Source organism: Amphiprion ocellaris, chromosome 20, assembly GCF_022539595.1.
Source record: "Amphiprion ocellaris isolate individual 3 ecotype Okinawa chromosome 20, ASM2253959v1, whole genome shotgun sequence".
Classification (NCBI taxonomy): Eukaryota; Metazoa; Chordata; class Actinopteri; family Pomacentridae; genus Amphiprion; species Amphiprion ocellaris.
In genome coordinates this window covers 26830612-26854503 of record NC_072785.1, presented here as the reverse complement: position 1 = coordinate 26854503, position 23892 = coordinate 26830612, and the positions used below count along the sequence as shown (strand labels likewise).

The 23892-nt window shown below is 36.3% G+C and overlaps 2 protein-coding genes and 1 long non-coding RNA gene across 4 annotated transcripts in view; 1 reads left to right on the top strand and 2 right to left on the bottom strand.

Annotated features, from left to right (window-relative positions):
- nat8 (N-acetyltransferase 8) overlaps positions 1-3883 on the bottom strand; it is an 11316-nt gene extending 7433 nt beyond the window's left edge. The window contains exons 1-2 of one of the 2 annotated variants that reach the window (XM_055006152.1): positions 1322-3883; positions 562-720 (exon numbers count right to left, since the gene is read on the bottom strand). In XM_055006152.1, coding sequence (XP_054862127.1) covers positions 3209-3883 — 675 coding nt within the window. In that variant the 3' untranslated portion in view covers positions 562-720; positions 1322-3208. Of the gene's footprint in view, positions 1-561; positions 721-1321 lie in introns of those variants that run through there. The other variant, XR_008600067.1, reaches the window with a different exon arrangement.
- LOC129347804 (uncharacterized) lies at positions 611-9572 on the top strand. Its single transcript, XR_008600068.1, has 2 exons — positions 611-750; positions 2978-9572. It is a non-coding gene; the product is annotated as an uncharacterized LOC129347804 (long non-coding RNA).
- slc39a8 (solute carrier family 39 member 8) lies at positions 7420-23892 on the bottom strand. The gene is made up of 8 exons (XM_023285700.3): positions 23273-23892; positions 21370-21532; positions 17748-17917; positions 17541-17663; positions 16662-16832; positions 12026-12227; positions 9637-9821; positions 7420-7820 (listed from the first exon to the last, which is right to left on the bottom strand). Exons 1-8 carry the CDS (start codon positions 23489-23491, stop codon positions 7674-7676), a joined length of 1380 nt encoding a protein of 459 aa, XP_023141468.1. The 5' UTR covers positions 23492-23892; the 3' UTR covers positions 7420-7673.

Below are 23892 nucleotides of genomic sequence, written 5' to 3'. Positions count from 1 at the left end.
ACTATGATGTTTGTTGGGCGACACGCTATACTATAGGCTTTTTTAATTGACATATTACTGTGACATTTTTTTGTTTTAGTTTTTTTGGGTTTTTTTAGCAACATATAAGAATTCGAACAGTTTTAAAAGTTACTATACTTTTACTTGTGCAATGAAATTATTATTCTATGGCATTTTTTAGATGACATATTATACTCTGATGTTTTCTTGAATTACATACTATTTTGACAATATATTGCACTATGACATTTTTTGAACCACATATCATACATGACAATTTTAGGCAACATCCTATCATTTTACGCTTTTTGAACCACATAATAATCTATGTTTTGTTTTTTTTTTTCTTGCCAACATGCTGTACTATGAACTACAGGCCATACTATGTTATTCTTGAGTAAAGCATACTATAACTTTGACATTTTCTGAACTACATCCTATACTATGGTGTTATACACAGAGTGCTTTGGTTACATGTTGATTTATAATCTAGATTTTTTTCTGTTTTGTTTTTTTGACATGATTACCACAGACCTGACTGTGAACAATGCTGACACCCACCTCAGGGAGACGCTGTCTAAGATCTCAAGGCTGCTTGGTCGTGGTCTTTCTGGCACGTACTCTTCCAAGATGAGCCGGGAAGTTTAACACTGATGGAATGACACCAGGTCTAAGCCGACAAACTTCCAATTCCTCCTCAACCCATAGTCTCTGGGAAACCTACATGGAGTAAGAAAAGTAGACAGAGAAGTAAGTCTGTACACAACATATTAAAAAGAAATCATGCTGATAAATTAAGTACAAAGAACCGAATTTGCCAATATACTGGAGACCAGAGCTATTTAATTTGATAAGTATAACCTTGTTTAGTAACATTTCAATTATTTGAGAGCAGTCCTAAAGAACTGCCTGTAATCCCAATCATAAAATGGGTTTGGAGGAAGAACATAGATGGTAATCTGGAAATACATGAGTTAGGCTTTATAACTACTATTGGTAGTATTGGTGGTAGTAATAGCAATGTGACTGTTAACTACTACTGCTGATACTGGCACTGCTACTTCAACTTGTAATACTATTACAAATGCTGATACTACTTCTATGACTCTAACAGCTATTTTATACTACTACTGCTTGTACTTTTAGTATTACTACTACTGATTGTACAACTATACTACAGCTACTATTAATCGTCTGGTATTTGCTTGTCAAGCTGATAGCTCGCCTTAGTGTTTTGCTAGTGGCTAACTAGTTAGCTCTCATAGACTGGAAGCTCTCAACAAGATTTCATAATGAAAAAAGAGCCAAAAACTATTCTTACCTATGAAAAGTCATTCCAAGTTTCTTTGTCTCAATCGTACGACGTAGTGTGTAACTGTATGCAGTACAGTGAGACGGCATACTTCTTGTTTCCGTTTTCACGCCGTCTACATCAACGGAATGCACTGAAACTTTGCCCCCACTAGCTTAGCCTCGTTGTAGCACGCAGCTCAAAGGGGCGTGTCCTATCTACTCATTCATATCTATGAGAACAACGGTAGCTGCACATAAGGACGCCTGACGTTGATTAGCTGCGTAAATACCATTATATACAGTCTATGGTAAATACGTATGTGAATCGCATCATTGGCTGCAGCAGCCAGTCACCGGTCACTCACTGACTCACACTGAAAAATAGCACAGAATGAATTGTTACTTGTTTATTTTATTTACAATTTAGGTTGTTTTTTTTTTTTTGTTTTTTTTGTGTGCAGCGCAGATTTTCTGTGCGCGGAGACCGTGTCAGCAGTGCGAAATTGCGCAGCTTAGAGGGAACAGTGGTAATGACTATACACAGGCATTTCTTAGTTTTTGTATCACAACAGTACTTTAATATGCTTCAAATGTGTACACAGTATATAAAGACACAACAAAAAAAATCTGAAAAATAACGTTTTTACCCACTAAAGTGGAAAGTATTTAGTGTGAACTTCTACATGCAGCAGGAAGGTCACTCCCAAAGGCAAATAAGCAAACAAACTGAGTAGGATTCAAGCTGTAGTCAAGAAATTTGGATATTCTGGAGAAGAGAAAGACAAAAATGGAGAAGTCTAGTGAATACCTCTCTGCATTTGGCAGGTTTTTTTTGGATTGAAAGTTGAACCTTCCTCATTTTTAAGGACTAAAAGGTTGAAATAAACACAACTTCCGAAAAAGCTGAGTGAAGATCAATGCAGAAAAGTGCTATGGAGTGATGAGTCAAAGTTTGAAATGTTTGGGTTCAAAATTCGCAACAAAATAGGTTTCATCGGCTAAATTCAGTGTTTAATGTGACCTCCTTTTGTGCTACTTGAAATCTTGAGTCGACAGTCTTAATATACAATTTGGCAAAAACTGAATGCAAAGTTCACAGAAAAGTTCCAATGTACTGTAAATGATCCTTGATGGTTTAAAAAAATGCAAACACTCAAATTATATCTGACAAACTGTGGTGGAGATCAAATATAATCAGACTCAAGTCACGTTATTTCTTAATATTCAAGTATCTTAAATTTGTTGTGATGATTTCTGTTATATTTTGATCTTCAAGGGAAAAATGTTAAGATGTGCAGGTCCAACTGGTTTTTGAAAATCTTGGAATTTTGACAACAAGAAAACTCCAGTAATACAACCAAAAGGTCAAACACAGCTGCAACAACAGGCCAGAAAACACGACATCAGTGAACTCAAATAAACATAAAATATTCCACAACGTATGAAGACTGAAAAAATAATTTATTGTCTCCTTAAAATAAATCTGACAAGATGTTTTCCTTTCTTTTTTAATGGAGCAAATATTCCACTAAATCGATAGTCCAAAGGTATAAAAGTGTTTTTCCTCCTTTCAACATTTGGTTTTGTTCATACAAAACATTCACTTTCCTGCTCGGCTGTGTGAGCAGAAACGGAAGCAGCTCAGGACTACGTTTTACTGCAGTTTGTGTCTCTTCTATCCCAGGTTTATGTCGCCTGCAAACATAGTGATGAGCAGGATGATGACGAAGCCGGTGAGCAGCCCGGCATTCTGGATCAGGAAGAAGACGATCTTGGAGGAAGTTCGAGTCTGTTCCCAAGCCATGTTGATGATCAGAGGAAAACAGCAGTGAATAGTTCCCCTAATGTGGGTTTTATCAGCTGACCTGAGCATGGAAACAGTCACCCAGAATGAATCACCGTGTTTATGTTCCTTTTAGTCTCTTTTTCTGTCCTGCTGTAAATCCAGTCTGTACTCAAACAGTGTGAAGTTCATGATTTTGGCCAAAACCTCTGGAACGACAGACTCTCTTATCTTCTGGTAGCCCATGTGCTCGTACAGCTTCTGAGCGTCTGTTTGCACCACAGAGGTGTGCAGGATGACGGCAGCGTAACCTCGGTAACGGGTGAAATCGGCTACAGTCCGACACAGAGCCTTGGCGATGCCCATCCCGCGGTAACTGCGACGCACCGACATGCGCTTCAGCTCCAAGCAACCCGGCGCCGTCTCAGTGGGGACACAACACACCGTGCCGACCACACGGCCGTCGCTTTCCGCCACCCAGAAACATGAGTCCCTCTGCTTCAGGTAGGTCTCGCTGATGTTGTGGAGGTCGCTCCTGAGGGACGTCTCGATGTATTTGTTGAACGAGTAGACAACCAGCTGCCGGGCTCCGGCCAGGAGGAGTGTGATGGCCAGGATGGGGAGCAGGAAGGACTTGGAGCTGGCCATGAGGGCGCAGAACATGCACATGAGCACCATCTGGGTGGGCGGCTGTTTGAGCATGTGGGTGAAAGACGCAGGGACGTGCTCGCTCACCCCCAACGTGAAGATCTCCTTCACCGTTTCAGCGTCTTTGTCCCGAAACTTCCGGATCTGAATGTTGGTCATGGCTCGGCTCTGCTGTTCAGTAAAACAGGAGGTCACAACGTAAGAGGTGGAAAATCAAGCACCCAAAAAGAAACAAATAATCATTTTGCTCTCAATATCAAATCAAATTTACGGACACAACACATTTAAAAGACAACCTGAGTTGAGGAAAATGCTGTACATGTTATCAACAAGCAGCAAAAATGATGAGCAAACATTGAGACAAAATATAATCAATCATTAAAACAACAAAAAAAATGTATAAAAAATTAAAACAGGCAAAAGAGGATAGCAACTTATAAGACCAATTGTTGAATTTTCTCAGTTTTGGACTTATGGGTTGCGTCTATCATGGCCCACATGGAAACTAACTTCCAGAGAAACTGAAAAATATAATTATAAGACTCCACAAATATAAGAACATGATACAGAACATCCCAGTCCTACTAAAAATCTGTGTAAACACAGTTTCTGCAGTAATCAGAAGAAATAAAACAAGTCATAGCATCCTCCTAAAATGACACCACAGACAACATGGTACTTTCACAATCTACTTCTGAAAAACAAAACCAGTATATTTAGTGTAACTGACCAGGACGAGCAGAGTGAATGCACAGTCCTGACAGTGAAGCACAGAGGTGGAGATGTGATGATATGAGGTTAAAAGAGTGCAAAAGGTGTTGGGAAAATGACATCTATAGATGAATGTCCGTGGATATACCAAAACACAAAACAACCACAAAGAAGCACAAAATAACCACAAACTCTGCGTGTCCTTTCAGAAAACGTGAACAACATCAACAGTCTTACAGCAGATGTTCATTCATACCATCTGCTCTAAGACTACAACATCGGCATCACTGGCTGATGTTAACATAAACCACATTTATATTATATCAGCATCATCTCAAACCATAATGAATGCCGCTGTAAAAATGTTGCTGCTGTAATCGTGTAAATTTTCCCTGGCGTGGGGAGTAATAAAGGATTATCTTATCTCATCTCAGTTTATCAAACGAGCCATTATTAGCTAACAGCGGCTAGCATCAGCGTTTGCCTCACAAAGCTGCCGAAGATTTGACTCCAGTTCGCTCTGAATTCTTCCACCAGAATAAAACTAGCAAAGAAACGCGACTTACTTGTTGTACGTTGACCAAACTCTTGGGAAATGAGTCTCTAAAAAGTTTCCTGAGGTGAAAATCGGCTCATTTCTTCTCGCTCGTAACTTCCGCACAGCTAATCTATGATGCGTTCATGGCTCCTCGGAAGACTGAGCAAAACTACAGCGCACGTATTTCATTATTGGAATAAAAATCGATGTTGTTTAATTTTTTAGTGTATCCACTTGCCTCAAAATTTTTGAAACGTCTATTTTTTTACCAATTTAAAATGTCACAGCTGTCTAATATTGCTGATATAACTGTTTGTTAATGTTTTCAAATAATTGCAGGTTGTACACACCGCCGTAAATGCAGCATAATCTCTTCCTGCTGATTGGCTGCCACTTTCTGACGAGTAAAGTAGATAACAAACAAATGGAATATATCAGTACTTTTATCTGTCACATTGTCGTGATTCAAAGTAAAGTTTTAAATATTTACTGAGACCAAATCACGTATTTGCAGTAGTAGATAACGATAACTGAGATAAAGTAATGTGCAAAAGTCCAACTTTGTTGATTATAATGACTATATACGGGCATTTCTTAGTTTTTGTATCACAATAGTACATTAATATACTTCAAATGTGTACACAGTATTTAAAACACACACACAAAAAATACCATAAAATTAATGTTTTTACCCACTAAAGTGGAAAGTATTTCGTGTGACCTTCTGCATGCAGCAGGAAGGTCACTCCCAAAGGCAAATAAGCAAACAAACTGAGTAGGATTCGAGCTGTAGTCAAGAAATTTGGAGATTCTGGAGAAGAGAAAGACAAAAATGGAGAAGTCCAGTGAATACCTCTCTGCATCTGGGAGTTGATCCTTCCTCATTTTTAAGGACTAAAAGGTTGAAATAAGCAAAACTTCATAAAGAGTTGAGTGAAGATCAATGCAGATGTGTGCTCAAAGTTAGAAATTATTGGGTCCAAAATTGACAACAAAATGGCTTTTATGGGCTAAAATCAGTATTTATGTGACCTCCTTCGGTGCTTCTTGAAATCTTGAGTCGACAGTCTAAACGTTTCCTTCAGCACTTTCTTTCTTAGACTTGGGGTGATTTTATTTTCTTCTGTGTCCAGATGATCCACACAGCTTCTGTGACGTTCAGGTCTGGACTCTGTGGAAGCTGTCAGCGTTTTATTCTCAAAATATGATTTAACTGTATCGCACTTGGGAGTTCTTCTCTTGCTGAAAAATCAAGCTGGTTCCAATCTAGAAGTAATGGCAAGATCAATCAAAACTCGTCTGTAGCATTATTTCAGATGCAAAAGTCAAAAACTGGCTAAAATGTCAAGTCCTATCTAAAGAAAATGTTTTCACAATTGCTTGAAAAGACAAAAAAATAACAATTATCTGATTCTACAAACTGTGTAGCAGCACACCCGATTTCTCAGTACTGAATAAAAGGTCCAACTTGACCAGATAAAACATTAAAATTCAGTTTATATGTTAATTCAATGATGATAATGCAGTATTAAAGCAGCTAGTATGTGTACGCCTGATACTTATTATATATGTACGATTACTTCAGTAAAATAGTGAATGCAGGACTTTCACTCAAGCATTTTCCCTCTGTGGTTTTACAACTTTTACTATTTCTTCCACTACAGCCAACTTTATAATAAACCTTTTGTTACTGCCATCTAGAAACGAGACAGTATTTGTTTATTTATTTAGTCAGATATTTAAATCTTTTCTCAGTCTAATAGTTCCACACAATGTATGGAAGTACTCATTTTTTTTAAATGGCTGTTATAATGTAATATATGTAAGATTTCACACTAATACGTTAGAAAATAACATCTATTTTAGTTATTTATAGATCACAATAAAATTAAAAACTAAATTATGTGAAATAGAAAAATATCTTAGAGGCATTTTTTGCTTAGAAACCTTATTATAAGTGAAGTTTTGGTCACAATACTAGATTTCAGTAAGAAACTAGTGTGCAAATGAGGAATAAATCATTTGGGAAAAACTGAATGCAGAGTTCATAGAAAAGAGTGAGAAAGTCACAGTACATATTGAATGATAAAGATGTAAACTGAATCCTTATGTGGGTTTTTAGTCATTTCTTGTTTGCATTTAAGGCATCAAATGTACTGCAAATGATCCCCGATGGTTAAAAAAAATGCAAAAATTCAAAATATATCTGACAAACTGTGATGAAGATCAAACATAATCAGATTCAAGTCACGTGATTTCTTCATATTCAAGTATCCTAAACTTGTGCTGGTTTTTTTATATTTTGCGTAAGTCCCACTGTTTTTTTTATCTTAGACAAGAAGAAAACTCCAGAAATAAAACCAAAAGGTCAAACACAGCTGCAATAACAGGTCAAAAAAACACGGCATCAGTGAGCTCAAATAAACGTAAAATATTCCACAACGGATGAAGACTGAAAAAATAATTTATTGTCTCCTTAAAATAAATCTGACAAGATTTCATACATGTTGATTGTGAAGATTTTTTTCCCTTTTTTTTTTTATGGGGTAAACATTCCAAAGGTATAAAAGCGTTTCTCCTCCCCTCAACATTTGGTTTTGTTCGTACAAAACATTCACTTTACATTCACTTTCCTGCTCGGCTGTGTGAGCAGAAACAGAAGCAGCTCAGGACTACGTTTTACTGCAGTTTGTGTCTCTTCTATCCCAGGTGGATGTCGCCCGCGAACATGGTGATGAGCAGGATGATGACGAAGCCGGTGAGCAGCCCGGCGTTCTGGATCAGGAAGAAGACGATCTTGGAGGAAGTTCGAGTCTGTTCCCGGGCGATGTTGTCCATCTCTGGAAACTGGAAGGAGGAACCACAGTCAGATATTTGAGTCGCGCACTTTAATAACAGACAATCGGTCTTATTGTTTATCAGCCGGAACAATGGGAAGTAAGAACACAAAAGAGGTTCTGTGCAGGAAAACCATATGCATCATGTTGCCATGGAAACCTATATGTGTCCAGTTCGTGCTGCAGAAAATGCATAAATGCGTTGTTTGATTCTGATTAGCAGTCATGACAGTTTTACACGGCTGGTGCTGCAGCTGATGGAACACAGATTAGAAAGAGGATTAGTTTGTTAGTTAATGTCACTTTGATTTGGTCATTTGAGTGGGTTTAGCTTGTGTGGTAATGGTTAACCCTCCTGTTGTCCTCATTTATGGGCACCAAAAAATATTGTTTCCTTGTCTGAAAAAAATCCAAAAAAATCAGCAAAAAATTTCTCCAAATTTCTGAAAATTTGCAAAACCTTCAGGAAGAAAATTCCAATAATTCCTTAAAAGTTCCCCTTAAAAGCTTTATTTAAAAAAAAAAAAATCCTCAAATTTGGCAAGAAAATTCTTGTAAATATTTTCAAAAAATGAGTAAAAATCCTCAAAAAAATCCTAAAAATATCTAAAGTGATTACATTCATATCAGTAGAACTTTTAAGATTTTCTTTAAGAACATTCACAAAAAAATCAACGAAAATCCAGCGAAATTCACTGAATTTTGGTAAATTTTTTTTGTGAATGTTCTTAAGAAACATTTTTAATATTTCTTTTTTTCACCCAAAAATGTTCAAAGATTTCCCAAAAATGTTGAAAATGTGGACATCAGAAGTTTCACTATGGAAAAATATATTTTTTCCCACATTTTCAAACTTTTAAACGGGTCAGTTTTGACCCCCAGGACAACATGAGGGTTAATACATTATTCTCCTGCAATTCTACTTTCTCAGTGGCTGATGTGCAAAAAACTGGGAGGAATTTTGCACATTTAGCCCTTAGATGCATAAGTGGGTCAAAAATGACCCGATGAGGTGGGTTTTCTTGTAATATCGTTACAACGAAAAGTTTTTATCATTTAATTTTCCAGCTATTCTTCAAAAAACATGTTTTGGATGCCACAACATTTACATTTTTAAATTCCCTTCTGTACTTTTAAAGAAATTGTGATATTTTTATCACTACCCTAAGCTCTTTATCACTGAAAACATCGTGCAAGAGGTGACAAAGTGCACAAACATGGAGGAAAATAGTGGAAAAATGTCAAGAAAATGGCATGTGACGTGCTGTTCCATCGGAAAATGTGACCAAATCGGAGCTTTAAACAGTACTGATTCGTCAAAAATCCCTTTATTCCACAGGTTTTGTTTAAAAATTTGCTAAAATACATCTTTACCTTGAACCAGATGCCGTAAAAGTAAAAAAAATTTGCAGTCCAGGTTGCAACCGAGAAACCCTTACTGAACATGAAATTGTCTGGGCAACCCCAAACATTTGACCGGTAGTGTATATAGTGTTTGTACATTTCTTTTTTTTTCTCTTTTTTTATTCTTCATTTTAATTTTGTTGTGCTACACAAAACACATTTAAGTTCTTTCTAATTTTAGCAACGGTTGTGTGGTTTCCACAGAGGTGCAGGACTTTATATTGTGGTGGAAAATGAGCTCACAGTGAGTAAAAATGCTCAGGAACTGCTTGTGGTTCAGAGGGCTAATATAAAAAAGAAAAAGGCTTTCGTTTTGGCTGGTAAGTCAGAGAGTATTAAATTAAAAAAGAAAAAAGTTGTTTCTGTGTTTTCGTCATCACCTGTTGCCAACGAGACATTCCTAGATAATGAAGTCGACTCACCATGTCTGCCAGTGCAATGTACAGAAACATTCCTCCCGCGATGGCAAAGATTGCGTTGGGGGCAAAGTTGCTTCCGAGCAGGATGCCAAGCACGAGGCCGATGTAACACGACACCGCCGACAGCAGGTTGAAGAAAATGGCCTGCGGGACGCTCATACCGGCGTTCAGCAGGATAACAAAGTCGCCTGCAGAGGAAATGAAGCTCAGTAAAAATACAAGCATCTGGAAGGTCATGATAAAAGATCGAAGGGGCAATCGAGGCAATTTGTAACTTGTCTTTGTCAGCACAAATCTAAGACACATCCTTTGTTTACATCCGTTCTCACATCATAAATGTGAAAGTTTTCTCAACATATGCAGCATTACCAATCCATAAATGATTACTTATTGATATTAAATATAATAAAGACAATTAATCAATGCTGATACTGCTGTTTTAAAACGGATACATGATATGGAATACAAGTGCCGCTGTTCTTGTCAATTCCGGCTTTTGTAACACGTGTGCTTACCAGAGGTCATTAAGCATCACGTAAAATTTTGTCATGGTGTTCCTTTAATCGAGGCAATTTTTAACTTATCTTTGTCAGCACAAACGTAAGACACATCCTTTGTTTACATCCAGTCTCAAAAACAAAAGACAAATCTTTCAGTTTAATATGGTTTCATGCTTTGCTTAACAATGAACATCCTTTTTCTCCTCTGCTACATATTTTTGTCTTGTTGGGAAACAAACATTTTTATTTGGAGGCATAAATATAAGATGTGACAGATGACACATTTTTGGTGCAGTTCTGCAGTTTGTCACTAGATGTTGTTAAAGGTTGTAAAATCTTATTGGCACATTCAGCTTGATTTAAAACAGTTATATTCTGGATCAACAGCTTTTTATTAAAGTAATCTGATGTTTATGTGTAGTAAAAACTATGGGTTTAAAGATGTTTGCCATTCCATCAAATAGGAAAATAAGAAATTTCTTCATTTTATACATGTTTCCTCCAACTTCAACCTGGCATTTTTGATGTTTTTGGTTACTTTGGGATCACAGAATTTAACAAGAGTTTAAAATGAAAAACTGCAGGCTTAAAGAGTGTGTGGCAGCACAACATGAGTTTGTAATGACTCACATTTGGACTATTTCCTTTAAATAAATGACTATTAATCACTATTTATAGCAGAATAAAGCAACACAATGGCGACCGAGTTCAGTGAGATGAAAGTATTTCCAAGTTTTGTAGCACATTTGCAGCCATTCTTGAGTAAATTGTTGCATTAAGTTGAACATTTTCTACCACTGCAGTTTCATTTAAAAGAGTTTAACTAGTGAAACATGACTGATGTTTGTCAATGGGCCAGCTGGAACAAGATTACAGTGGGGTGTTACATTAAAAAGGAGCATTTAGGAGGTTAAAGGTTGGGATATTCCCTTAGTTATCAAATTTAGGTGGTGTCGCTAAAAAACATTGTTTACTAAAAACAAGGATCCTGAAACTATAGCCTATAACTCATAAAATCTGATCATTTTAGCTCACACAGTGGTGAAAAAGCCCATTATTGCCTGATTTCTTTATTAAATTGACAATACAGGGGGTCCTCGACTTACATTGGAGTTCCGTTCCTACGGATCGATGTAAGTCCGAACTCTGGCGAAAATGTAAACAAAGCCGTTACATGCATCACGATATTGATCAGTTCTTCGGAAAAGTCATGTTCCGAGCGTTTTATTATATCTAATTTCACTTCCATGGAGACGGCTTTCCTTTTCTTTGAAGCACTGCCAGCAGAAGAGTCTGACTTACGCTTGGGGGCCATAATGAAGGGCAAAAAGTTAGCGAATGTAGCACAATCCAAGGTGTTGTGCAACAGCAAACGTAAACAAAGTCATCTTATGGCACCACACGACGACGTATCCGTCCGCTCCGCTCACCAACTAATTCCATGCAACCAGTTTCCGACGTAACGACGAAACGCTGTAGGTCGATGATGTCTTAAACCGAAGACCCCCTTGCAGTTTGTTTTGCTGCTCTCAGATTACTGGTCGCATTCCAATATCCATACTATCATACTATATCGAACGACAGAAAAAGGTTTAGTACGTTAAACATAGTCCAACAAAAATATCCGGATGTCCTTCTACTATATTGCAGTATAGAAACGAGGATGCTTTTCTGGTTATTCTGACCCTCACAGACAGATGACGGCTTATTTCACTCTACAGACAGCAACTTTTAAAGCCTGAAGCACAATAATTAGCCGAAGCAGCATTTTGGAAAGGATTACATCACATTTGCTGTTACCATCTTTAACTACAGGTGTCGCCAAACCATCCAGGTCCGAAATCTTTAAATGGTGGAACTTTAAACGACGTATGTGTTTGCTTATCGCTCACCCAGCTCATGAGGAAACTCCTCGCACACGATGGCGGTGGAGGTGCTGAAGCCGGTCAGGACGGACACCGTGAACGAAGCTCCGATGGCCAAACCGTCGATGAAGTTGTGCAGCGCGTCGCTCAGCGTTACCATCCAGGCCACCGTCTTGATGTTGGTGATGCGTTGCCCTCGCAGCCAGTGACACATCACCACCTGGTCGTCCTGGAAGAGGGAAACTATAAATAAGAAACCTGATAACAGAACATTTTCCAGCTGCTAGATCTTTATATTTTCCTCATTTATCTCTTGCTCCTGTCTGATAAAAGGCAAAAAGACCCAAAAAACACAGGTTAAAGACATTTAGCTGTAGCTGGTATTTGATTAAACACTTACATGCAAACAGAGGTATGTGGATATAGTGAGCCAAAAAGATATTTAAACCTAAAGGTCACATTTACCAGAAACTGAAGGACAAAGTTCTGTCTTTCAGCATCTACTTACATTTACAGTCTGACAACATTGCAAATTAAATTCAAATCAAATTAAATACCTGTGACTAAATGTGTTCCTTTGTAGACACTCTGTGATCTGCAAGTTGTAATGTGGAAATGATAAACTGAGGCATAATATTGTTGAAATTTAACTTATTTTTTTAAAAGAGATTTCGGGTGGTTCATGTTGTTTTGCTAAAAGAAGAAAGTTCATTAAACGTGATCATTTTCAGAGTTGTACTTGCACCAAAACAAAGGGGAATATTTTGAGTTGATGTTATTTATTGGTTACGATGCTCTGATTTTACTGGTATGTCCCACTTGAGATCAAAAAAGGCTACATGTGGCCTCTAAAATGAGTTTGACACCCTTGCACGAGGTTGCTGCTAATTTCTTTACACTGAACACAGATGATGATTATTGTCCCCAACCATATTCTACACAACATCAACCCCAACTTGGACCACTATCAACCAAAATAGCAGCCAGGAAAGTTACTTAACTTCAGCTTTAACCAGCCTCTGGTTCAATCATATCTTTACAATCAGTTTTTACTAATATTTTATTGTCATATTTTAGTGTTTAATTGTTGTTTTCTACTGCGTTGTCTGTTTTAATGTTTTTTGAAGCACCTTGCAACTCCGGTTTTGAAAACTGCTATAAAAAATAAAGTCTGTTATTGTTATTATTATTGATAATATTAGTACTAATAAATTAGGAACTTAAAAATTGAGAATCTGTGCTCTTTGGTGGAAAAACTGTGTCTTTATTGATCTAACTGAACTGAAGCTGAAGATAATATTTCAGAAATACAGCTTTGACTGGTGCTAGACTTAGCTGGAGGATCACCAACAGGTTGTTCCATCTCAAACTATTTAATCATAAATTGAAATTGGAATCTAGAGAGTTTTAACTTGATATATCAAATATTTTCCAAGGTAATTTTGCTTTAAAAAATGGCCCGTCTGCCCACTTTCAGCATCTGACAAAAGCCTGAAATTTTCACTACTAATTCTCATCATATCATCAATTCAAAATCTACAATGTTGGAAGTGTAGATTAAACATTTTGAATCTCCAGAACTGGATTATGCTGTCTACCAATACTTTTTTTTTTGTCGTACAACTTGCTATATCTGCTCAATCAGTTCTAAAAGTTTCAACAAAAATAACCGTTCTTTTCAATTTTTTACCAAGTATTTCATACTAAAACTATGTATATGTTTAGTTTTGTATTATTGTGACATGCAGCTACATATGGCACAGAAAATACCAATAGTTGACTTCTGTATTACACATTTTTTTTGTTAATGTGTACTCAAAGATGGAACTTTTTATGACGTTTTCAATTGTTTTTAATATTTCAACTCACCCATAATCAGATAGTATTTGATCTACTTAGCCAATATTGCAGATTTTGAATCAATGATATGATGAGAAATAACAGTGTAAATTTCAGGCTTTTATCTTTAATCGTTCCTGAGATATTGTTGTGCAAACATTGCAAGCTTCAAATTTCAATGTGCGAAAAAGTGTGGTGAAAGTGGTTGACGGGAAGTTTTTAACAATGTTTATCTTGGAAAGTATTCGATATATGAAGCTAAAAATTTCTCATATATCTTTATAAATATTCATATTTTATGCTCTGAAATTTTCAGGCAAATCAGAGATGGTTGAGCAGACATATTTATGAAATATGAGCTGGAGTGAACCCAATATTACAACAGTCAATCATAAGGGGAAAACACCAAAAACTAGTCTTTATTTTTTCAATAATTGTTGATACATTTCTTGAAAACCTTGTGGTTGTGCAAGACGAAATCACTCCCCAGGAAGAACACAAATGTTTGCATGTTGTGCTGCGATCAAGGCTGAAAATAAAGATGCTACTAGAAGCCTTTAATCAACAGAGCTCGTCCATATTGGATCCACAAACTGTAACAGCTCCAGGAAATATTTCCTCTAAGTGGCCGAGCTGCGCATCCAATACAACTCTTCAATTACAAACATAAAGGCTCGACTGTTGTCAGCAGGAAACCTGAGAGCAGTCGGACACAAACGGAGCCTTTGGGACTCAGTCGAAGATATTCTGCAGCGACAAAACGCCCTTTTTTTTAAAATAAGACCCATACAAACAAGGAGCCTTTGTGCTGCGTTCGGACAATTCCAGCATTTACCAGGAGGGGAAGAATCTGCAGCTCAGTTTCACCGCTTCATGTCATCGGCACGTGTGTTTGTTTAGCATTTGGATGCTTCCGAAGCCAGATTCCTGCATATGTTAAACATTAACAGCCGCTCTAATCGACCCACGTCACTGATAACGGCTCAATAAATGACTCTGAAGGGAAAAACTAAACGCTTGAACAGAAAAAAAAAATAATGTTCAAATCATAATCTTGCAATTGTTCTGAAATATTATCTACATTTCCTACGCTGGACATTCATTATATTGATCATTTATAACCAGAGATTATTAATGATCAGGTCAGGTGTGTCTGTGATAGTGGAATGTGGTGCACAGCAAATCTCTATCAAGCTCACAGTGAGCACAGATAAGATTTCAGCGAAGACTTACAGTGTTTTACAGACCAATCTTTAGACTGAGCTACTCATTAGATTAAACATCACTGAGGACAAGGTTTAGTGCTGTGTAGGTTAATGTGACATAAGGCAGACTAGTGCTGAGCTGCTTCCCAGCCTTTAGACTGTTAATCTAATTTGTACATTCTGTTAATTTGTACATTCTTGTACACTCTTTGAATAACTAAATAAATGAACAAATAAATAAATAAAAACTGTCGCTCTTGTATATTTTGTAGATTTTTAAAATATATTTTCTATATTTTTTACATTTTATTTCATTTTATTTTATTTCTGCTTTATTTAATTTAATACGATTTATTTTATTTTAATTTAATTTAATTTATTTTATTTTTATCTTTTTTTTATTTTACTATCACTTTGTACCCTAATGTTCTGTGTTGTCCTGTTGTTTCCCCCTTTATTGAATATGAGTGTTGCTGTAACAACTTAATTTCTCTTCGAGGATAAATAAATTCATCTAAGTCTAAGTCTAATCTAAATTAAGGTAAAGTCATGCACTATTTTTTGTATACCACATATAAACAAATGTTTCCTAGTAAAAGAAAAGGCAACAAATTAACCTAACTAGTTTAAATATTTGGATTAAGATACTATAGCGTTATTTATAATCGGATTTTACCTGATAAATTAGCATAAATCCTGCCAAAAATACTACTTTAGCTGACTATAATACATATTAAGGCTAATACTCTATGGTCTTATTAATTATAGAGATTAAGCTAATGTAAGAGTTTAGCTAAACGCCTTTGGTATTACTAATTATGAAGATTAACCTGACTAATATAATTATTAAGGCTAACATCCTATAACATTATAACTATGAAGATTAAAGTGATGAATAAAAATATTGAGAATAAGACCATACATCATTACAATTATGAAGATTAACCTGACTAATAAATAAATTAAAGATAAGGCCCTATATCATGATGATTATGAAGATTAATCTGATAAATGTAAACATTAAGGATAAGACCCAACAGCATTATAACTTTCCAGATTAATCTGACTAATATAACCATTAACGCTAAGACCTTTACAATACTATAATTATGGAGAATTACATGATAAACATAAATATTAGGACTAAGACCCTACAGAGATTAACCTGACTACTAATGTCGACCCTACAACATTATAACTATAGAGATTAATCTAATTAATATAAATATTAAGGCTAAGGCCCTACAACATTATAATTATTGAGATTAACTTCACTAAATCTGAGCTAAAGCTTCATTTTTTACAAAAATATACATAAAAATCCAACAAAGCCATAAATTTCTTGGCTTCCCTATGAGCAAATCTTGTTTTTTTTCATTTTTACTTCACGCAGACCTACATTTTATTTTATTTTATTCTATTTTGTTGCATTTTATTTGCAGGAGCGGAGAGGAACGACTCAGTTGTAACAGGACAAAACCTCCAGCAGAACCAGGTCCAGGGAAGGCAGACATCTGCCTCAACCAGTCGGGTTGAGGGGTAAAAGTCAGAGAATAGACGGAAAAAGACAAACAAGAAAACATAAACACTCTACGGATGACTTGAGCGTGAAATAGTACCTGAGAAGGCGTCGTATTTGCGTGCTGAGCCTCCGGCTTCGGGCTGCTCTTGTCAGTAGCAATGGTGCTGATGCTGGTCAGAATTATAGAATCCTTTTTCCCCAGTATGTCTCCGTTGTGGGCAGAGTTTTCTTGAGCTGGCTCTGCAGGAGCGAAGTGGCTGTGGCCATGCTAAGAAGACAAAAAGAAGTATCTCAGCACAGAACTAGGTCACTTAAAGACGCTTTTTAACTTGTTAACATGTCTAGATGATGTTTTTTAGGTGCTAAAAGACAAATTATGAGTGAGAAAGCAGCATGTCCAGCATGAAACTGCATTGTAGTGATGACAGATTCAGACGGAACTTGAAGCAAACTGGCATTATTTAGAGGTTTTATTGGTAATTTTCTTCATCAAAACACCGAATTAGGATGTGATTTTTCATTTTCTGGTTTCCAATTATCTGATTATTATCTGATTTGCATTGTATATAACCTGATTTCAGCAATGAAATTAAACTGATAGCAATAATTCTTCTGTCTAGTGTGGTTTTGCAGCGAAGGATTTAAATTTATCCCTCTAATTAGTAGTAGTTTAAAATGAGAACAGCCTTTATTTCCCAGTCTGGTGCCTATCTTGATAATTTGAATACTAAAGACACCCCTTTGATAGAAGTGAACTGGCACCATTATATAACATCTGTATAAACGTGTAAGCATTTTACAACCCAACATTTATTTTAATCCTTTCTAGCTTCATTCTCAGCTTTTACTACCTCCGTTATTACTGCTACCATATTATTGATCGTGCCAGATTCATACCGAAGGTTACACAACCCCAACTGAACGATGGCAGCATGCAATAAAATAAAATTGTTTCGCACCTAATAAACTCACTCACCTCGTGCTCCAACCGCAGACACATTTTCAGGATCCTTTCCATGAAGAACAGCAGGTAAAAGCCTCCAAATATCCCGACCGCCTTCTCCACGTAGTTATCAGCTTTAGGATCGAACCCCAGAGCCTGCAGATAGACAGCAGAGGTGTTTAAAACACCTCCAGCTAAAGGTTTCTGTGCTCTTTTTTCTTTCTTTTTTTTTAAACAAACCTCTGGTATGAGTTGCAGCACAGCGTTGGAGAAGAGCGTCCCGATGGCGAGGCCGATGAAGTAGGTCAGCACTTTGGGGAAATAAGGCTTCTTGGTGAAGGGGATCAGCAGGAGGCCGAGCAGAGACGAAAGGTTGATCACAGTGACGGCCAGAAAGCCATAACCCCAAACTGTCAGGGCAGAAAATTATAGAAAAACAATTCAACTAAAGGGCTAAACTACCGAATTGAAGCTTATTTCTCCTGTTTCTGGACATTTTCAGTGCAAATTTGCATTCTTAATTGTCTTAATATGTCATTTATTTTGCTATTTTAGAAATTGATCTTACAAGTTGTTATTGTTTTAGCATTTTAGACTATTTTATTTTATTTTATTAATTTATTTTAGAAGTTTTTATCCTGTCTTGATGTTTTTTGCACATCATTTTCTACTAACACGTTCAGCACTTTGGGCAGGTCAGCTTGTTTTGAAACATGCTATATACATAAATCTGATTATATTTGATTGAAATTTACAAGATAAAGTCTGAAATTATCGCCTTTGTACAAGGTCTCACATTGAAATATTGTTCCATGAGGAATTTAACCATTTAAAATAGTCAAGTTTTTATTTTTCGCATGTCTCTCAGGTCCTGTTTCATCACGGTATAAGTGATCTAAATTAATAAAGAGGGTTTTTATGTAACTGTGCATTCGTCTTGTGTTTTTATGTCTTTTCTGCCTTTATTAGAAAAATCCTGCATCCCTTGCCTTCATTAGCGGATGTTAAACCCACAAACATCCTTGACTGAAGCAACAAGGACACATGAGTGAACAGTTAGTGTCGCCTGAAAGACTAAACTCAGGGCAATAAATCACAATGAATCCAGCTCTCAAACAGCGATTGTTAAACCCACAGCTCTGAGGCGGTGTGGATACTTGGTAGGCCAACAGTCAGTCAGCTGATTTAATGACCATCACAGCACATGAGCAACATGAACACAAGCTCAGATGATACTTTAGCCAACAGCTAATCAACTGGTGACTTTTTCCTGCAGGAACAAATGCACTTTCTTTAAATATAATATCAAATGCATAGATTTTGTCATTATTTGAGCTGAGCAGTCGCTACAGCAGTGTCAGATATCTTGAATATCTTGAAAACCTGCTCAAATACAACACTTTGTTATATTTACTCGACAAAGAAACTGTAAACTTTCTTTGCAGAAGAGAAATTCTCCCACTCAAGGATTAGGGTTAGGGGATGACATGAGACAGTTTCAGGCATGAGGAACCAATCATTTCCCACATGTATGAACTAAACTTCAACACTTTTTCCAACCACAAACTGCTCACTGATTACTAGAACATTCATTTTGTGCACCCTTAAGTACTTATAGTATGAGATGAAGCATGGTGGTGGCAGCATCATGATATGAAGCATGGTGGTGGCAGCATCATGATGTGAAGGGTTACATCATGATGCTGCCACCACCATGCTTCACATCATGATGCTGCCACCACCATGCTTCACAGTGAGGATGGTGTGTTTGTGATAATGTGCAGTTGTTGGTGTCAGTCAAACAAAGCATCTAGTCTGATGGTCAAAAAACTAAATTTTGTTCTAATTAGACCAAAGAATCTTCTCCCGGTTGACGTCAGAGTGTCACACATGCCTTCTGGTGAACTCTAGTCAAGATTTAATATGAACAGGCAACGGTTGTGGTATGAGCAGTTTTAAACAGCTTGTAACTCCTTCAGAGGAGTCACAGGTGTCTTGGTGGCCTCCCTCACTAGTGTCTTTCTCACACAGTGACTCAGTTTTGTGCCATATTCCTTTCATTACTTAATGATGGATTAAATTAAACTCCAAAGGGCACTCAGTGGTGTGCGACCTGAATATTTTGATGGAAACACTGTTGGAACTAACAGCAAAGATAACGAGGAGCTGCTGATTAAGATACTTCACATCTAAACAAAAGATAACAGTGATGCAATCATGAAGTAATGAGGAATCCAGTGAGTAACTGCTCAGCAGGCTGTATCACTACTCTGGAGGGTAGAAGTAGTAAAGATGATTGACTAGTTACTGTTTAACTCAGTGTTTAGATCAGAATTAAAGGATGATTCCAGTGTTTTGAAAGTTTTTGAACTTAAAAAGACACTAAATAGTTTGGAATTGGCCCAATATTCAGGGAGAACATTATAACAAACTTAGCTCAGTTTATTAAATACACCTGGCTGGTATAAACAATGTTTTATTTCTGTTTCAGAAAAGCAACTGTAAGATCATTTTGGAGAATATGATGCTCATATAGACATTTTTCAGCTATTTAGCCTCCTCTCATTGACATACATGAGCTGCACAATGACAAAGTTGACCAAAATATTTATTATCATGAGTCATGTTTTATTGACTCGCACGTGGTTGGAGAGCAGAGGCCGAGTTCACAGTAAGGTAATGCTGTTATTGTGCCGTGTTATAATACAACATGTGCTCTAAGAGTTTATTATCTCTGAGAAAAACACTCACTACAGTTTGGCTTATCTAAGCCAAATCTAATTGCATAATGTCCCACTTTTCTAGGTTAAATTTGAAGAGTTTCTCTTTCATCTCTCACGTTAAATTATAGATGCAAATTTAACAGCAGCAGAAAATGTAAAAGTTAATTAATTAGTTTATTGACTTCATGTTTTTAAATGGGTGTCAGGACTTTTTGATGAATAATTTGACTAATTTCTGATGAAATACATGCACAATAATGAATATTTTATGCTGTTTTTTTTACCATTTTCTTCATTTTCATCCCATCAGTTTTTGCTTGTACATTTTACACTAATTACATGTACTTTTTTGACATTGTGTAGTAGTAATAAAATGCCTAAAACACTGTTTAGTAGTAAAATATCTCACTGACATGTTATCTGTAGACATTTTGATGAATAATTTCATTAATTTCTGATAAAATGCAAGCATCTTAATGAACATTTTGTGATATTTTCCCAATTTTCTTCAGTTTTATCACTCAGTTTTTGCTATTAGATGTAATTCATGCACTTAATGGTTCAAATATACATATGTTAGACAAAAGTAGATTAAAGTCTTGAAATATGTATAAAACTAAATTTTCTGCTGTTTAGCTTATTTTTTTGTGCTTTTATCGTTTCTACTTTGTTGCTGTTTCATCTCCTACCAATGAGAATAATAATAATTAAACTTTGTGTAAAAGTTTATTTTGTGCAAAAAATACAACTGTATGAGCTCTTGAATAAAATGCAACAATCCAAGAAGAGGGAATTAATTCAACTATTACAATTTTTGTGAGTTGGATTTCTATAGTGACAAATAACAGAGATAATGGTAATTTTTTTGTGCATTATGGAGAGATTTTTCTATAACAGACAGATCATAGCTTAAAACGCAACTCCAGCCCCACATAATCTTGTTTTTTAAGAGAATGCAAGTTAAAAAAAAATGCATCCGTCGTCCACAGGATTCACCAAAAAGCCTCCAGTCTTTGCGTCACTGTGGATGAAAGCGCTGCCGGACCCGATTTGAAGCAACAAACCCCCGTGAACCGCGAATTATTTGAGTTGCGGGGGTCTTGACAAATAAACCAGCGCTGTGAAGTGAAGCAACTTACCAGAGTAGCCGACAGGCAGGCCGGCCGTGGGGGCGGTGTAGGGGCAGGAGGGCAGCAGCACCTGGGTCAACACGGCGGGGCAGATAGTCCCCAGATGTCCCACAGTCAGCTGACTGACGTTACCGAAGCCAAAGATGGACAAGATCTGCTCTGCCGAGGGACACTGAGGGCCAGAAATCCACCATTAGACAACTTTAAACACTTTATTTGCTTCTAATATTCTCTCCTCTGAGTTGATTAATGTTCATTTTCCTGGCATCTTTTCTGAAACGCATCTGTTTGCACAAAATCAGCGACAGAAATAAAGTTTTATTATTATTATTTTTCCTGGTAGGGGATGAAACAGCAACAAAGTAGAAAGGATTGGAGAAAAGGGGAAAAAAACTGAGCTGAAAGACAGAAATTCAGTTATATACAGTGAAGACAGATTTCTAGACAGAAATAGTGTTTATAATTGGACATTTGAATGCCTGAATTGCATCTAAATGCAAAAAATTTGTAATAAAGCAGAACAACATTTGGAAAAATAGCATAAAATGTGAATTTCTGAACATGCATTTGGTCAAAAAAGTCAAACCTTTCCTCAGAAAGTCTACAGATAACAAGACAGCAGGTGTAAAATGAAAAAATAAGAGTAAAGTGATATTTTTCATTGAAAATCCTGATAAACTGGGTAAAACTACATAATACAAAACACTGTAAATCATCAATAGTAAGTTTGAACAGTGAAAATAGCAGCATGTGATGAGTAAAAAATGAAGAAAACAAAGAGTAAAGTGACATTTTCCACCGATAAATCCTAATAAACTTGGTAGAACTATCTGATACACACTACAAGACACTGTATGAAACAGCAACAAAGTAGAAAAGATTAGAGAAAAGGGCAAAAAAAAAAAAACAAGCCAAAAGACAGAATGCTTTAATCTAAAATACAATGTGTATTTTTTAACCTTTAAATGCATGAATTGTATCTAAAAGTGTAACAAAACTAAGGAGAGACGTGAAAAATATCATAAAATGTTCATTATTGTGCATGCATTTGCTCATTCATCAAGTCAGATATTTTACTACTAAGCAATGTTTCGAGCATTTATTACTACAATTTAATGTCAAAAAAGTATATGTAGATGGAATTAGTGAAAAAATAAGAATAAATTGGTATTTTTCATTGAAAACCCTAATAAATTAGGTAGAACTACCGGTAGGTGTTGCACAATAAAAAACACTGTAAATTACCAATAGTAACCTTAAATAGTAAAATTAGCAGCATTCAGTGATTTTTTTGTACATACATGCAAGTATGAAAGAGCAGAAAGTTGAGAAAATTTGAGAAAAGTGCAAAAACAAGTTGAAAGACAGAAAATTTAGCTATATGCATGATGTTTTAAAACATATTTCAAGACAGAATGCTTTTATTTAAAACAGTGTGTATTATTGAACCTTTTAATGCATTAAGTACATCTAAAAGCAAAAAAAACAGATAAAACAGTGGAAAATATTAGAAAATGTTCATTATTGTGCATGTGTTCATCAGAAATAAGTCAAATTATTAATACGTCTTGTGTTAATTTTGCTGTGCACTGCTTTGTAGTGTGCAGTTTTACACAGTTTAAGGATTTTTTTAAATGAAAAACATCACTTTACTCTTAGTTTTGTCAGTTTACACTACTTAAATGTACTTTTTCACACTTTATAGTAGTAAGACAAGCTTGAAACAATGTCAAAAAACTGTAAGTAACTAGTGTAAAATGCAGAAAATAAGAGTAAAGTGATAATATTTCATGATAAATCGTTATCATTTGGGTAGAACCACATGTTACACACTACAAGACACTCTAAATGCTCAATAACACGTTTAAAAAGTTAAAATATCAGCACTTCAGTAGATAGTTTCTGTCCATACCTCCTGGTTTTCCAGCGGATTTTCCACAGTTATTAAGTCAGATCTTCTGGCTGAGATCAGCTGCAGTAAATCAGACAGGTTGTCTGTGCTAATGGATTTATTTTCTCCATAATAGTGCAAAATATTCTCCAAAAAGTCCTGTCCATCGGGCGCGATCGCATCTAAGCTCTGGCACGTTGCAATAAAAGCCCAAATAATAAAACATCTCAAGTGAAACATGTTGACTTTTAAAGGTTCCTCTGGTAAATAAACGTTCTTCTTCTTCTGTTCTTCTCAAAGCATTTCCTCTCAAAATCAAGATATCCGAGCGCAGCGCAGCGTCTCATCCATGGCACAGTCTGAGCGCACCAACCGGATTTTGTCCTTTTAAATAGTGCAGCTTGATTCCTTTTTAACCCTTTCGGTATTTCTGCTGCTGCTGCTGCTGCTGAGATCAGATCATCTATCAAGAGGTTCAAAGATCAGAAAGGAAGGCAAAAAAAAAAAATGGAGGTGCTCGACCGCGTGTTTTCACTGATCCAACGCTTTCTTGTGCGCCTTAACGTGGTTTGCAACGTGCTCACACACAAACACACACAATTCATGGATGTGTGTGTTTGTGCTGTTACACAGATAAAGCA